This window comes from Pinus tabuliformis, chromosome 6 (genome assembly GCF_031772625.1).
Source record: "Pinus tabuliformis cultivar Carrire ecotype Pingquan chromosome 6, CPIR1, whole genome shotgun sequence".
NCBI lineage: Eukaryota > Viridiplantae > Streptophyta > Pinopsida > Pinales > Pinaceae > Pinus > Pinus tabuliformis.
The window spans coordinates 554,211,085-554,228,545 of NC_142292.1; the positions used below are offsets into that span (position 1 = coordinate 554,211,085).

A 17,461-nucleotide genomic window follows, 5' to 3' on the forward strand; every position below is an offset into this window, starting at 1 on the left:
TTTATAACTATTATTATCATCTCATGAAACTTTTTTTTATATTCCTTACTTAAAATTATTATAAAACCTTTTTTCATATATTTATTATTTAAAATTAATTGTTTATTTGGAATTATAAAATTGATTTATATAATCTGTAAACTTTGTTATATAAAAAAAATTGAAAAGAAAGTTTATTAAAATTAAAAATTAATTGAAATTATAAGAGTGCACGTTTATTTTCTGACCTCTGGTATGGACACTTTATATTTATATATATATGGACTTTGTTGTAGCATGGAAAGGTTGAGGCACCATATGGTATTTTAATTTGGCACAACCATTTCAAAGCTGTAATGTTCACCTTGTTCGAATTCCATACTGTAACCGACTTGGTTTTTATACCAAGACATGTGGTCGAATTCATGTCATTCGATTTGAGTTTTCGAGGTGTCAGACAATCCGCGACCCACAAATTTATGGTTTGGAATTGACGATGGGAAGGCTAGGTCATCAGTTATGGGGTAACTACCTCCGCCATAGAACCACAACTGTAGGGTCCTCGAGTTCTACCCGAGTGCATGCGCGGTTGGGCGTCGGGTGAGTCGATGGGTGCGCGGTGAACGACGGGTGCACAGGCGGGCGACGGGCGCGCGGGCGGGGCGTAGGCGCACGGGCGAGCGCGGGCTGCATGATGGGTGGGCGAGGGCTGCACGACAGGTGGGTGCGGGGACACAGAAATGCGACGAAACGCTGAACAAAAATGTGACGAAAGACAAAAATTATGAAACAATGAACGATGGCTTATACCCACAGTCGGAGTAACTTGCGATGGGCAAGGCCGACACATGAAAGGCGCATTGAAGGGTGTGTTAGCCATGGTTTGGGGGTCAGCTGGAGTGCCACCACCCACAAGTGGTTCCACACTAAAACACATATAAATACACATGCGTCGGATTCATTTGGAACACCGAACTCGACTTGGCATCATTCAACAAGTGCACAGATTCTAAAAGGCGCAGGAGTAAACAAGTGTTGAGCACATAGCTCATGCGCTTGTCTTGAATGCACACAAGAGAAGATTGCACTTGAAGGTTGGGTGAAGGCGTGGGCAAGGTGTGCCCAATGCTCGGTCGAATGTGTAGTTTTGTGGAGGACTTGGCAAGGATGTCTTGGTGATCCGGGTGGGCACTCATCCTTTGTGCAAGGTGTGCACATGTTATTGTAAAAGGTTGATTTGCCTACGTTGTAAAATATTCTAAGTATTGGCTTGGAGCTTGCCAAGCATTACTTGTATGATCGTATTATGAAGAAAGATTGCTTATAATATATATTGTTGGGCAGACTTGTTCGAGAGTTTCCCCTCCCCTTTATACTGTGCAATCGTTATTGTCTTTTATGATTGCTGTGGATAATGAATGAGTATGGGTGTTCATTAGTATAAAGGTTAAATACAAATTTACTTGGTTGCGAAACACAAACTAAGTAAGGATAAGTGAATTAGGCGTAGTCCATGAATGTTAGTATTGGTGAAAAGAAAGTGTTCGGTGGTGCCGCACCTCGCTATAAGCAGTTGGAAGACTACCGCAGGTGTAGGGGCGTGACAACAACAGTCTCATTTGCGCTCCCTCACGTTTGGAGCGTGCGTTGCAACTTACAACCATTGCTTTACTTGGTATGTACACCCTCTACTGTCAAATATCCTCACCTATCTGTTAGATGCAACTGTCCTCCATTGTTTCATTGCGGCATGGTTATGGTGACTCACAAAAAAACAATTTACTGGCAATTTTTGGTAGCTTATGAATGATTTTTCTGTATGGAATGGCAAGGACTTTTTTGTAGCCTGGAAAGGCTGAGGCACCATATGCTATTTTAATTTGGCACAACCATTCCAAAGCTATAATGTGCAGGTTGTTTGAATTCTCTAGAGGGCTAGTAGGAAGCGAGTTGGTTTTAATTTTCCACTGAACAAACTCTTCCGTTGTCTCCAAAGGCGCCGCTTCAATTGCATGCAGTTTCAACAAAGGTGTGGTGACACTGACCCATTGAGACCATCGTACCACAGTTTCTGCCAATGAGGGGCCGTTGCAGACGCCAACGGCAATTTTCAGAACCATCACCCCATGCGCCTATATATCGATCTATTACCCAATGCGCGGTGTGATAGAATATGGTGCACTAGAATATGATGCGATAATGATGATTAACAGTGCTATAATATGATATGGTAATGACAATTAACATCGCTTGAGACGCACCATCAAAAAGGTCTAGGACACCTAAAATTTTGAAGTTTAACAACTATAACTTGGATTTACAAAAATCTTTGCCGTATTTTCTCTAAATATGACCGGAATTTCCATAACTTTCCAGGAAACTCCTCCGTCTCCTTAGACTATGGGTTTATTAAAAATATGGTTTATATAACTTTAGGAGAGTAGAATATTACTTTAAATTATCTCAAATATCATTGAATACTATTTACATATTCATGCATCTTTTAGTTTTGTCTATTTCTTACTTAGTTTTGTTCAATTAAAATATATTTTTTCATATATTTTTTTTTGTCATTGTTACAAAAGTGTTAAATTCTTTTACCAAAAAGTGATAAACTCTTTTATTCCAAAAAATATGAATATTTTTTTATCAAAAGGTGATAAACTCTTTTATTCCAAAAAATATGAAAAATTAAACAACAACTAATTTTACTATAACACTAATCATCAAAATTTGTTCACATTTTAATAATTTTATTTTTTATTTTTAACCATAAAAATATATTTTACATTCAAATGTACAAATTTGGGCTGCCTAACCTTTTTTTCTCAACCTTTTTTTCTTTCTTTCCATTTTGATGATTAAAAAAACCATTAAAAAAAACTAATCTAAAACTTCTAAAAATATATAACAACCAAAATGATATTAAAATCCAAAAAACTTTAACTAGCATATTCACACACTTTCTAAATTAAAACTTCTAAAAATATAGAGCAACCAAAATGATATTAAAATCCATGAAACTTTAGATTGCATATTCACACACTTTCTAAACCAAAACTTCTAAAACTATAGAGCTTTCTATTTTGATGATTAGGAAAAAAATAAAAATAAAAACTAAACTAAAACTTCTAAAAATATAGAGCAACCAAAATAATATAAAATCCAAAAAACTTTAACTTGTATATTCACACACTTTCTAAACTAAAATTTCTAAAAATTTTAAACCAAAGTGATATTAAATCTAAAAAATTTTAGATTCCATATTCACACACTTCCTAAACTAAAACTTTTAAAAATATAAACAACCAAAATAATATCAAATCCAAAAAACTTGAACTTGCATATTCACACACTTTTAAAGTTATATTATCTTCATTATTCCCTTGCTCTGTCTCCACAAAAGAATATTTTCACATTCCCTTCCTTGTCACTGGAAAGAGGTAGAGCATCATACATCACACAAGCATTCTGTTACCATGATCCACAATCACGACTTGAATCACCACATGAAATGCACCACTGAAAAAATTCCACTGAACTAGTTTGCCATACCATAAAAGTCACCTGCATGAGGTAAGTAGCCTCGATTTTCCCTAGACGATCCATCCTGGGATGGATGGAGCTTCCACACTACCGACCTTAAATCGTTAAACATAATTCAAAGGGGTTGGGAAATCTGTTGATATCCAACACTATTATTAATGATATAATAATAAGAGTTTTGATTCAATTTGATCCCTTTATTTGCGTGGCTATCTGCAACCTGTATATTATGGTTTATGGATGAACTTATGAGGCATAGAGTAATCCTTGACATTGTTGAGCTGAGAAAAAGTCCTCTTGAAATTGGATTTTAGATGGAGTTGACTTGAGAAAAAAATCTTCCGGAAATTGGAGTTTAAAGGGAGGTAAAGAATAAAAATATAAATGTTGAATTATATTATGAGGATATTTCACTATTTGAATTATATTATGAGAATATTTCACTATTTTAATTTTAGAAAAATTGATGATTGTAATGTGGCAACTTGGTCATGTGTTTCCTTCATAAAATTACAATAAAATAATAATTTGATTAGTTTACTGGTTAATTAGTACCACTTTATAAATAGATATTTGTGGTTTTAATTATTTGGATTGATCACCTCTTTATAATATATTAATTTATTTTTCTCTTTAGCTCATTAATTATCATACCACAATTTCTTCTTAAACATTATATTATCATTGCTATGCAAAATGATCACTTTCTTTACCCCTCAATGGTCTAACCAAGGTTGGGTATTTCTATGCCATTTTGACCTGAGACATAGGTGGTTTTCAATATAATTTGGAGAAAATTTAAGAACCCTCTAGTATTCGATGCTATTTGACCTTTTTTAATATATTAGATACATATTGCTTCAATGAACAAAATGCGATAGACACTATAAAAGATAATAGTGTCAAAAAGACAAATTCAATTGATATTGTTAATATTTACAATGGTTCTTAGATTTCTATATAGATGAGAAAATAGAATTTAAATTTATATGATAACAATCTTTAATCTTTATTCTCATATGTTAAAGTTTTTTTTTTTCAAAAAAATCAATCAAATGAGTGTTTGAATAGTTTTTATGGTGGAAATAGATTCAGCACCATTAAAAACTGGAAACACCCCAAATGGTGAAACATGACAATTGTAACTTAAACACAATATGAAACAATCATACAGTTATATTTAAACTACTAAGTATGACATTTCATTACCTATACCATTGAGTGAGACATAATTTGACATTTATTTATTTATTTTTTATTTTTTTTATTACATTGGAATCAACAACAGAGACAGCCTCGCGACTCACCTTACACAAGGTCGATTTTGACCCCTAGCTCTATAACCACTGGGAGCTGCGCCCGCCCCTCTATACAGCTCCAGGGTAAGTCAGGGGGATTTGAACTAGTGACTTGAACTCGTGACCTTCAGTACAAAGCCCGGCCTTCTAAGGAACTTCACCACATTATGATTACCAACTCGCCTACCCCTTGGGGGCTTTTGATTACAGTGGAATCGGCAACAAGGGTAGCCTAGCAACTTGCATTACAAAGGATCCATTTTGACCGCTACCTTTACAACCACTGAGAGCTGCACCCAACCACATAACATAATTTGACATTTAAATATTAGCTAGGTTAAGAATTAAAAAAATAAAAAAGACTAAATTCAAATTGCTCAGGATAAATTAAAACAAATTCATAAATATTTTATTAAAAATAACACAAAATAAATTCAAAATCGTTGAGGATAAATTAAAATAAATTTATAAATATTTATAAAATAGTTAAAAAAAATAATAAAATTAAAAAATATCTACTTTTAAAGTTTTAAATATCAATAAACTTTAAACTTAAACAAATGGGAACTGTTACCATAAACTTATTTTCTTAACCAACATGAAATTGATAAGAAAAATGATCTACTTAAAGTTATTTCGACGGAGTGATTCCACCGAATATACATGATAAAAGTAATCAGATCGACATTTCTGTGCATGACACGAAGATAGCTAAAAGTAAAATAGGGAGATATTTTCAATATAAGAAGTACTTCAAACCAGTCATTCCACTGAAAAAACATTCTCCATGGGAATTCTTATAGATACAAAGAAAGAAAACCTAAATATTATGTGTCATATTTGGAATGGTTCTATACTTCAAACACCAGGGGACGTATGTGTCATATAGGATGTACAAGGAGCCTTAACATCCATACCGGCACAGAGGCCCAAATATATATAGTTTGTTGTGGTAGTCTGAAATAGCGGTCCTTTTTCTCCCGTTCTTCATACATACAGGATGTAGAGATGGGCTGCGAGGTATTTCTTGCTATTAATTAACAACTGCGGTTAGAGAAGCCCGCTTTGCCATAACTTTGCAATTATTTATCTTTAGTAATTAGTTGTAATTTTGTCACTAATAGGTAAGTTTAGTTACTAGTTGTACTTTTGCCATAATTTTGCAATTATTTATCTTCAGTAATTAGTTGTAATTTTGTTAGTGATAGGTAACTTTAGCAATTAGTTGCAGTTTTGTCAAAGATGAGATGAGATCTTGGACTCAAATGCGGAAAGATTTAATGATGACTAAATTGGTTTAATATGTGACAGATAAAAATAAAAGGTTTTCATTGTAATAGAAAAACTAAAAAATAGTATTATATATAAAATAAAAATATATTATATTGTATAAATTATATCGAGTGTGCAGTGACTTTTTTTAATTTTTATCAAGATATTTTTTTTATAAATAAATAAATATTAGTATTCAATTATATTGTAAGTATAAAGTTGCAAAGTAAATTAATAGTAAAATTTTATATTATATTTTTAATTTTTAATTTAAATTTTTTAATGAATTATTCGGAATTTTACTTATTAAAAGTTTTATTTTTTAATATATATATATAAATATATATTTAGTTTTACCTCTCCTATATATAGAAATATTTGATCTATAATTTATATTAAAAATATTATTATTAATATTTTATAAATATTATATATCAAATTCTATATTAAGAATGGAAAAAATTATAAAAAATTATAAATAGAAAAAATAAAAATAGATGAAAATTTAATTTAAATGATTGTTTTATCTATATAATTATATATTTCCTTTAAATATTATATGATAATAAAAACAATATAGATCCATCTTAATTTCATATCTCCCAAGTGTCGAGATGGACTAAATTTTCTTTTTGAATATAAAACTTAAAGAAAGAATTGCACATGTAAAGATTTGATTCCTCTCATAGCTTAGTAGATGCTTAATTAAGATGAATCTATGCTGATTTTTAATAACATATATTTCAAATCTTTATATAGAGAATTATTCTCATTTTCAATTTTATTAGAAAATTTGATTTAATCTCTATGGAATCTCTATTGAGTAATTTTAATACGAATGAGGATAGAGGGTTTAGATATATATCAATATTATAACTTTTTTTCGTTAGGTTTAATAGATATATATCAATATTATGACATTTTTTCCTTTATATTTAATTCAAAAATATTAAACTATTAAATTAAATTTATAAAATATTTTGTTTGTTAAATCAATTATAAGTTTTGGGAATGTGATATTGATAGGCCATGGTAAAATCTTTCTACTATTTATATTTTATATATGTTAATCTAGTATTTATATGTTAATGTGATATGTATAAAATGATTTTTTTATGTTAAAAATTGTTGATAATTTTATTAATAAAAACAAAATTATAATATAACAAATTGAATTTTATTATTTTTATTAATATTAACTCTTTATTGTCAATTGAGTCAAATGAACACAACAACACTCATATTGTGCTCTATACTACTTTTCCTTTTACTATTTTCAATTGAAACGACATATAAATGTTGACAAACATTACATTACCACTAGAACATTGTCCCCATTAAATTATACATCATATGTGATATTATTTTTACAGGTTATCTATCAACTTTTTTAAAATACAAAGTGGAGGAGTTACATATCTTCCTTATACTAAAAAGTAAATTATTAGTCACATTCCCAAAACTTATAATTATTCACATTGATTATATTTTTATATTATTATTTTTTAATTTTTTAAAATAAATATTATTTTTAAATGTACTCTTACAGAATAGCATCTTAATATCTTCCTTGGGTGTAAACTTATTCTTGACGTAATAAACCCATACCTCTAGTTATCAATATTAAAAATAACGATTATATTTATCATCAAAATCAAAAAGATATATTGCTTGACAACCTCCTGAATTTATGTTTCATAACAAATGAAGAGATATGCATTTCCAAATTTAATTTAAAAAATAATTAAAATAAAATAAGTTTACAAATAAACATCATCGAAGAGAGAATAAAATAAGTAAAAGGATGGCTAAGTCCCCTCTCAACCATTTGGACTTGATGATGGATCGTCTTCTATACTTTAAACTTTAACAACAAGTGATTATTACGAATGAATTTCTAAAATCTATTTCTTCAAACATTTTTATGTTTTTATAAAATATTTTATATATATATATATATATATAAAATTATGATAAAAATTATTGAAATTGATATAATATTATCATTTCCATAAAGATTATAGTCTATATGTGAAATGCTAATTTTATAATCGGTTTGTTCTGACAATTTGGAGTCTTATTGTTAATTTGACCATGTTATTTTAAACAAAATGCCATTTGTACTAGACAAGTTACTTACCAAATGAAAAAATAAATATTAAAGAAGATTTAAAATCTAAATAAAATTGGAATATTACTATTTAGGTATATTTTAACATTGAATCTAATAAACACTTGGAGGGAGATCAAATATCTTCACATGCATATTTTTTGTTTATGTGTAATTGATCTAAAGTGGTTCACCATCCTTAAAGTGATCACTCAAAGACTTAAAACTCAGAGATATAAACATATACAAATAAAATTTTCATTATTATAAAAATAATATCTCTTTAAACTTAATTATACCGATATTTCTGTCTATTTTAAATAATTATTTTAATTTTATTAAAAATAATTATTAGATGGATGGTACGGACTTAACTTGCATGGAATATTGTACAATATTGGCAATATTAGTTACATATCAAAGATTGATATTTATCTCAAAAGTAAGGCATGTAATTGATAACTCATGGTAATGATCTATATTGTTGTAGCAAATTCTATTTCCAGGTTGTGAATATCCATTGTTCAAATCATGTTACATGTTTTTTTAAAATGGATATATGTTTGACTTATATATTAATTTTTGACTCCATATCTACCAATTGTTGAGAAGGATCAAATCTGTTGAGGTGCAAATATCTTTCAGAGTGAAAAGAGATTTGATCTCGTTCTAGAGTTAAGATGGCTCTAGGCTAGGTTAATTATGAGGCTTTAGGTAGGTGACAATAGAAAATAATACCACTAAAAATCCATCGGTTAAGAATACCATGGAAAAAATTGACTGCATTAAAGAAAAATAACATCGGAAAAACCATGGGTTAAATATAGAAATAGAAAAGCCATTTTATTTTGTTTTAGTCAAAATGTTAAACATTACAACATCTCTATTTTATTTGGTTGGAGTGTACTTCTTATACAAAATATATCTATATATATATATATATATATATATATAATTTAATTAATTTTTATGTGCTTTCTTTAATCTTAATAATCTGAGATATATAATGAAATAATATTTTATATTATTATAATGATTGGATATCTATACACATTTATTACATTTAATTTATATAATTTTACTAATAATATTATATATATAAAAATCATTATATCTCTTTTTCCATTCTCCATAAAAACTATTATATATAAATCTAGTATATAAGACTCAATGAAAACCCTAGGAGATTGGTGATATAAACCCCTTCTTTGCCATTAAGATGATGAATAATAGGCTTCGGTTGGTCGCAACAATATGTTGTAAGTCTAGGCGAGCATGCCTTTGCACGGAACACTTAATGCCAAGGAGGTTGTCAAAACAATCAGAGCTTGTTGTCAATCAGAGCTTGTTATAAAAGCCATATAATGACTTAGAATTGTGGATGTGATGCCGCTTGAGTTTTTGATGCATTGATAGTATCGCCTTGGTTTAGGCACGCATTGTTTCAAGATTACATGAACCACACGAATACATTGTTTCACGATGGCAGGAAAGACCCAAGAAATCTTGGGAATGCAATCGATATTGTTTAAGTTGAATGGTCATAACTGTAATGTCCATTGTCATGCATATCAAATACTCTTTCTTTCTTTCAAAACAACATACTTTATGATCCATAATATTTATAACAATCAGATTAGAATATGAAGAAAGAATTCTAGGGTAGCTAATAATATTTATAACAACTAGATTACAATATGATGTAAGAATTCTCGGGACAGCGCATTTATTTCAACGTTGAATTATAATAATAAGCGATATCCATTTTAGTCATTTATAAAGAGGAGGTTTGCCGAGGTGTTGGTAAATTTTCTAAACGCGGAAAGATTACTTTGGAAATTACGGATTATACAGAGGTGTTGTGATTTTTTTAACATCTTTGTTTAAATATAATTTGAGAAATTGAATTTGGGTCCAAGCTTTGAGGTTATACTACAAAACTAATAGGCACTGCTAAACTTTCCAATCCATAACTAAGACTTCCGAAATGGAAATTACTGATTCCATAAAAATGCTATGATTCGTTCAACAATTTAGTCATATCTCAAATAGTTTCCAATTAAGAACCAAAATTTAATTTTAAAATTTGCAGCTGACCTAGATGTTCCAATTAGATTATTAATAAAGTTCAAATAATATACTATTTTCCAGGGCTAACTAAAATTGTTGTCAGAATATTTCTATCACTTTTATAAATGCAATTAATAGCAGAATCGAATGCTCAATTCTACTGTAGACCATGGACACCGGAATCTGTGTGTTTCATTCGATCACAACATATAAAAACACGTATTGAAATTATTTTAATTGGGCAAGGATTTCCAGACCGATAAATTTCTCCTTCAATATCAGCTTGTATAACATTATAGTGCGAGACCTTACACAGATTTATCTCAATAAAGTCTTGGAACTTTTCTTATATTGTTTAGTAAATCGAAGGTGGCAAGAAGGATGAGGCCGTGAACATGCACTAGCATTTTGACAGCTATTGTTTATATATGTATAAACTCTACAAAGCTCCAAAATTAAACACCAGTCTCATATCATGGCTTCCATGAAGCCTTTACATTTTAATTTACCTTCATGATCTATGTAAGGTTTTACGATTGTTGTCCCTTTCTTTAAAACATATGAATCCCTTTCCTGCGTGACTGTTTTTCCCATCCCAATACCCCGAACATAATTTCCAGAAAATCCACTTTTGGATGTGCAAAAGCTTCACCAAGGACCATCTCCTAGTCTCTTAGTCATCTGTTTAAACTATTTATTCTCTTAAACATCAATCTCTCTCTTTAAACGTTGTTATAAGCATAAGACACCATTAATATTATTAGTACTAGCAATTGTCCCAAAAAGTACAAAGAGAGGCCGATAGGATTATTAAATTAGAGTTGTTGAATTTCTCTAAAAGAGATATTGATTGAAGCCTACAAGGAGCAACGAGATTTGATGTTTGGAGTTCTATGCTATCTGGACATCATATTTCTTTAAATACAATGTAATTTTTTATAAAAGTTCAAGCCCAATGCAGTTTTTCCATGCAGGCATATGCAGTTTTTCCATGCAGGCATACACTTAAATCGCTACTGGACTTATGATATTGACAAAGTTAAAGTAAAGTGGTATACAAGAGAATGTATCAAGCTAAACCACAAGTTACACATCTTTAGACCTGAAAAAGTACATAACAATGGTCTCGCAAATCAATAGTGATATCATACTTGCTTTTCCTTCCACATACATACAATTGCTCCAAAGGCACCAGTGGGTCACTAAAACGAGTGACCACAAGAAGAGACACAATTGTATTAATCGAAAGAAAATACAAAGTTTCTAATTAGAAATATATGGTCAAACACTATTGTTCTCATAAGTAGTGTTTGTTATCACATGCATTTACAGTGGCCATTCAAGTTTCAATTTTATTAGATCAATTGGAACTTGTTTGGTTCACAATCAATATTTTCTATTCAACTATATGTGTTTTATGTTTTGCAGATAACATAAAGAACAAAACAGTAAATCTCATCCTCTCATCAATAATCACTATTAAGTTGTTTACATATTTTACTCTTTAGTGAGCTAATGAAGTGTAATTAAGATGGCCATCATTCCAATGTCAACCAATGGAGTGTCATTATAAACTCATCCAATATAGATCAACCACAAGAATAATGTCAAGTTGTATCATCCAACAATAAGTTTTTCTTTTCAATTAACAAGCTACCAGTTCTTTGGCTGTCGCATAAAATATAAATTGAGGAGTTAAAAGACACTAGGGCCATTATAGCTAAACATGCATTAAGGTTTACTGATTTACCCGATCAGGATGCAAAAAGAAATGCTACAACGCAGTAGCAATGGATTCATCAGCGAAAATTGGCCAGACTTTAATTAATTCACAAAAACGTTGAATGATATCAATTGTTCAAAAGTTTTAAACAAGTAAAGAAACACAAGAGAAAAGACAATAAATGCTCACCAAAACAAAAGAGATGTGCAAATGATTAAATTAGTTACTGAGGTGTGCTGAAATGCCTTAAAAAGTGCTTATAGACTTTAACTATATTTATTAAGGACCCCAACTGGAATTTGCAAAGCAAAAGGTTTTTCCCCGAGGTTTGTTATTATCATGTTCTCGTTCTCTAAAAGTTTGCTCCAAGTAGATCAAGTGGGCAAGGGACTTTACATGGACTCCACTCAACTTCAAACACAGCTTCAGCCATTATGCAGAGTGATTGAAATTGAACACAGCTAAGTAAAGAAGACCAACAATTGAGCTATAATCAGTATCAGGGACTCCTCGAGCACCAACTAGACACAAAACAGATGAAGACTCCCTAGCCTTTGCCGCTGCTCGCATAGCTTCATCTGGATTCAATTTGGCTAGCCTCCAAGCACTGATTCTAACAGGACGCTTCTGCATCCTGTTTTCCATCCTATTTACAACCTCGATATCATCAGGATCAACAGTGGACGGGTGTGGAATAACTTCATCCTGCCATTTAACACACAATACATGTCAGCCTGTACTACTATAGTCTGACCAAATTACAGACCTAAACCAAGATTTGAAATTGTGGATAACAAATTTATATACCTGATGCTCAACAAATATTCTAAGTGGTGTACACCATGCACCTTTATACTGCAAACCAAGAGAACTTCCTCCACTTAAACCAGTGGCGGTTGAACCACTTGGAGAGGAAGGTATACTTCGTGCATCACCCCCAACAGAAACTCCTGGCGGCTCACTTTGTGACCTCATTGCCACTACATATTCATATGTCGTAATTCCCTGCTATTCAGTACTCTTGTTAAAGGATGTTAAGTTTAGTGAATATAAATCGACAAAAGATTGTTGAGAACCATATGGATTTTTAAATAAAACTAACCTTTTTAATCAGTGTAATATGAAAAAAGAAAAGCTCTGCTAATGGCATTGAAGCAAGTAAGGCCACCAATGTACATACTACCTGCACGAAGACAACATCAGAACTCAGTTTCAGAGACAAAAGCTTACTAAAGTTTTATGCCGGTTATCAAACTTAGAGTACCTTAATATTGGCTGAATGTTGTTAGGTTTATCAGATTTTATAGAACCTCTTAAATGAATTACTGTCCTTCCTATAATTCAGGAATCATTCAACATTTTCATACAATTTTTTCTCTTGTGATTCTATACAGGCATTCTATGGTCCAGACTCCAACATAACATTCTAAGAAGTTTTCCTCAAACAACATAAACTTTAGATCCTTCTAGAAAATCTCTGAAAGAATACAATTTCAGTTCACTAAAACTGGGTAACAGCATGCCAATCACAAACAAGAGTGGACAAACATACAACCACATAGATCATCCACAAGCATATTTCATTTCAAATACATGACAGAAATATGTTGTTCAATGTAAAGCAATTTATCTTCCTAGCAATGAAGCAAGTTTTGAACACATACATAACCAATAATCTCCCTAATCTATCAGAAATCTTGTGTTCCTCATAATATCAACTCAGCGATTTTTAGAAGCTTTCTTACCAGGAAAACTCCTTCTAAGACTCTCACTCACAGCTTGCATGCTGAGACAGGTCATACAGAGTAAAATATGTCTATAAAGAATTAAACCTCGGTGAGGAATATTATCCCCTCCGCTTAACCATAAATCCAAAACCCGGTTAAGGATCCCCTAGTATACTTACTAACATGTCAAATATTAAATTTTTCTCAACCCTAAAAGAAAAAATCACATACCTTTCCCAGGGCTACTAGCTTCTCCGGCAAAATTGTGCCGAAACCCTCCCCAGCCATGTCTCCATTGTGATCAGAAACATCATTGTTCCGTCCTGATCTCTCGTTAGGTCCGAGGCATGGTCTTGCATGAATTGCAGAATTATTTTCCTGCAATACCAAATATAAAACGTTACGCCCACTTCGATAATTACTAAAAACCCGGTGCGAGTTCTAAACCTCAAAGGAAAACTGTTATGCCAACGCCTCTCTCCATAATGATGGTGGGCTCGAATCTTCACCCACTGCATGAAGCCAGCAGAAATATCCACAAATTTGCTACAAATTCCTGTAATTCCTGAACAAATCGTTACAAATTACTGAGAAAGCAGTTTAAAGTTAGCAGCGATTCTCCATGTGCCTTCAATGGTGTCCACTATGACAGAGAAGGGCACGTATTCCTGTAATCCCTGAACAAACCGTTACAAATTACTGAGAAAGCAGTTTAAATATTTTTATTTTTTTCTTTATAAACTTTTTATAAAACCGACGGATTTGTGGTCTACGCAGACATCCCCAATGCTCGGTCTCAGAGTTTATAGGTGGATTTTTTTGGGGGGATTTTGCGTTTACATGTAGGACGCTTGTATTAATGTTAATTTTGGTTCCTTAGAAATCACGAAAAGCGAACTCTAGATTCGATTTCGTACTGGCCATGGCTACAAGCATCCGATAAATAAATACCATACAAAAATATGGATTACAACTACCAAAATCAATTCAATTGGACATGAGGAATATCAAGCAATGCTGATACAGATAACAGAATAGAATACAATATTATTGATACAAAGAACAGAACAGAGTCGTCATTGTTACAGTGATATAGTTCCCATTGCATCAGCAGTTTAGTTCCCATGCTGTAAAGTGTGTTTGATAGATGGTTAAAATCAAACGTTGGTGTCTATTGGAAGGTGGGATGCCCCGGGAAGGATTAGAACAAAGCAGAGTTAGGTAGCTACTTTCCAATAAAGAAGAAGATGACTCCCCCGAGGCCAGATTTTCCCAGATAGAAGCAAGTATTTAAGCCTTACAGTGGGTGGTTTCTTACTTGGTGTCCACCCTACTGGAACAGAGGACTCATGAAAATGAGAAGAAAGCAGACCTGAAAGAGTCAGGCATAGGTCTGGAATGTTTATTCGAAAAAAGTAAGGCTGGCATGTTGCCAATTTTTTTCTAGGGTAGAAGTGAAGCTCGATATTCAGCTATTTAATGGGCTTGTGAGCATAGAGAAATTGAATAAATGTTTAAGGACGTTTGAGGTGTATTTCAACTATCAGGGATATAACAAGATGAAGAAAATTACCTTTGCACTCTCAAAGAATACAAAGAAAAACAAATAAACCGCTAAAGATAAATTCATTTGAACCGGGGAGAGACGTACCAGTTCCATTGAATGAGAGAAGTAGTTGCTCCTCATCATGATCAACAATGAAATCCAAATACACTGTAACAACAAAAAATGAAAAAAGAATGAACCCTATATCTCTATTTTTGTAGAAGACAAGTTACCCACAGTGTCACGAAAAGCGAACTCTAGATTCGATTTCGTACTGGCCATGGCTACAAGCATCCGATAAATAAATACCATAAAAAAATATGGATTACAACTACAAAAATCAATTCAATTGGACATGAGGAATATCAAGCAATGCTGATACAGATAACAGAACATAATACAATATTATTGATACAAAGAACAGAACATAGTTGTCATTGTTATAGTGATATAGTTCCCATTGCATCAGCAGTTTAGTTCCCATGCTGTAAAGTGTGTTTGATAGATTGTTAAAATCAAACGTTGGTGTCTATTGGAAGGTGGGATGCCCCGGGAAGGATTAGAACAAAGCAGAGTTAGGTAGCTACTTTCCAATAAAGAAGAAGATGACTCCCCTGAGGCCAGATTTTCCCAGATAGAAGCAAGTATTTAAGCCTTACAGTGGGTGGTTTCTTACTTGGTGTCCACCCTACTGGAACAGAGGACTCATGAAAATGAGAAGAAAGCAGACCTGAAAGAGTCAGGCATAGGTCTGGAATGTTTATTCGAAAAAAGTAAGGCTGGCATGTTGCCAATTTTTTTCTAGGGTAGAAGTGAAGCTCGATATTCAGCTATTTAATGGGCTTGTGAGCATAGAGAAATTGAATAAATGTTTAAGGACGTTTGAGGTGTATTTCAACTATCAGGGATATAACAAGATGAAGAAAATTACCTTTGCACTCTCAAAGAATACAAAGAAAAAAAAATAAACCGCTAAAGATAAATTCATTTGAACCGGGGAGAGACGTACCAGTTCCATTGAATGAGAGAAGTAGTTTCTCCTCATCATGATCAACAATGAAATCCAAATACACTGTAACAACAAAAAATGAAAAAAGAATGAACCCTATATCTCTGTTTTTGTAGAAGACAAGTTACCCACAGTGTCACGAAAAGCGAACTCTAGATTCGATTTCATACTGGCCATGGCTACAAGCATCCGATAAATAAATACCATAAAAAAATATGGATTACAACTACAAAAATCAATTCAATTGGACATGAGGAATATCAAGCAATGCTGATACAAATAACAGAACAGAATACAATATTATTGATACAAAGAACAGAACAAAGTCGTCATTGTTATAGTGATATAGTTCCCATTGCATCAGCAGTTTAGTTCCCATGCTGTAAAGTATGTTTGATAGATGGTTAAAATCAAACGTTGGTGTCTATTGGAAGGTGGGATGCCTCGGGAAGGATTAGAACAAAGCAGAGTTAGGTAGCTACTTTCCAATAAAGAAGAAGATGACTCCCCCGAGGCCAGATTTTCCCAGATAGAAGCAAGTATTTAAGCCTTACAGTGGGTGGTTTCTTACTTGGTTTCCACCCTACTGGAACAGAGGACTTGTGAAAATGAGAAGAAAGCAGACCTGAAAGAGTCAGACATAGGTCTGGAATGTTTATTCGAAAAAAGTAAGGTTGGCATGTTGCCAATTTTTTTCTAGGGTAGAAGTGAAGCTCGATATTCAGCTATTTAATGGGCTTTTGAGCATAGAGAAATTGAATAAATGTTTAAGGAATTTTGAGGTGTATTTCAACTATTAGGGATATAACAAGATGCAGAAAATTACCTTTGCACTCTTAAAACTATTGGAGCATGCCCTCCTGTGGTGAGAAAGTTATTGCCAGTGTTAGCAACAGTAATGGAAAGTGCTTGTTAATTATTGGGATGACTCTATAAGGCTGTTGCAGAGGAAATTTTGCCCAGTTGGGTATGAAAGGGAGTAGCAAATTCGATGGCCGTACTCAGAGATATGAAGGGGAGCAGCAAATTCGATGGCACTACTCAGAGAGTTGTTATGTGGCTATTTTCAAATGATTTGAAATACTTTAATTCTCAAAGAATCCACAAACATCTACACTGTCAAAGAATACAAAGAAAAATAAATAAACCACTAAAGATAAATTCATTTGAACCGGGGAGAG

The 17,461-nt window shown here is 32.2% G+C and overlaps 1 protein-coding gene across 1 annotated transcript; it reads right to left on the reverse strand.

Moving 5' to 3' along the window:
• Positions 1-12,201: 12,201 nt before the first annotated feature.
• On the reverse strand, positions 12,202-13,303 carry LOC149259712 (putative protein S-acyltransferase 19). Its single transcript, XM_089376846.1, has 3 exons — positions 13,101-13,303; positions 12,806-13,003; positions 12,202-12,703 (listed from the first exon to the last, which is right to left on the reverse strand). The coding sequence occupies exons 1-3, from the start codon at positions 13,146-13,148 to the stop codon at positions 12,431-12,433; spliced, it is 519 nt and encodes a 172-aa protein (XP_089232972.1). The 5' UTR covers positions 13,149-13,303; the 3' UTR covers positions 12,202-12,430.
• Between the last annotated feature and the right edge of the window lie 4,158 nt (positions 13,304-17,461).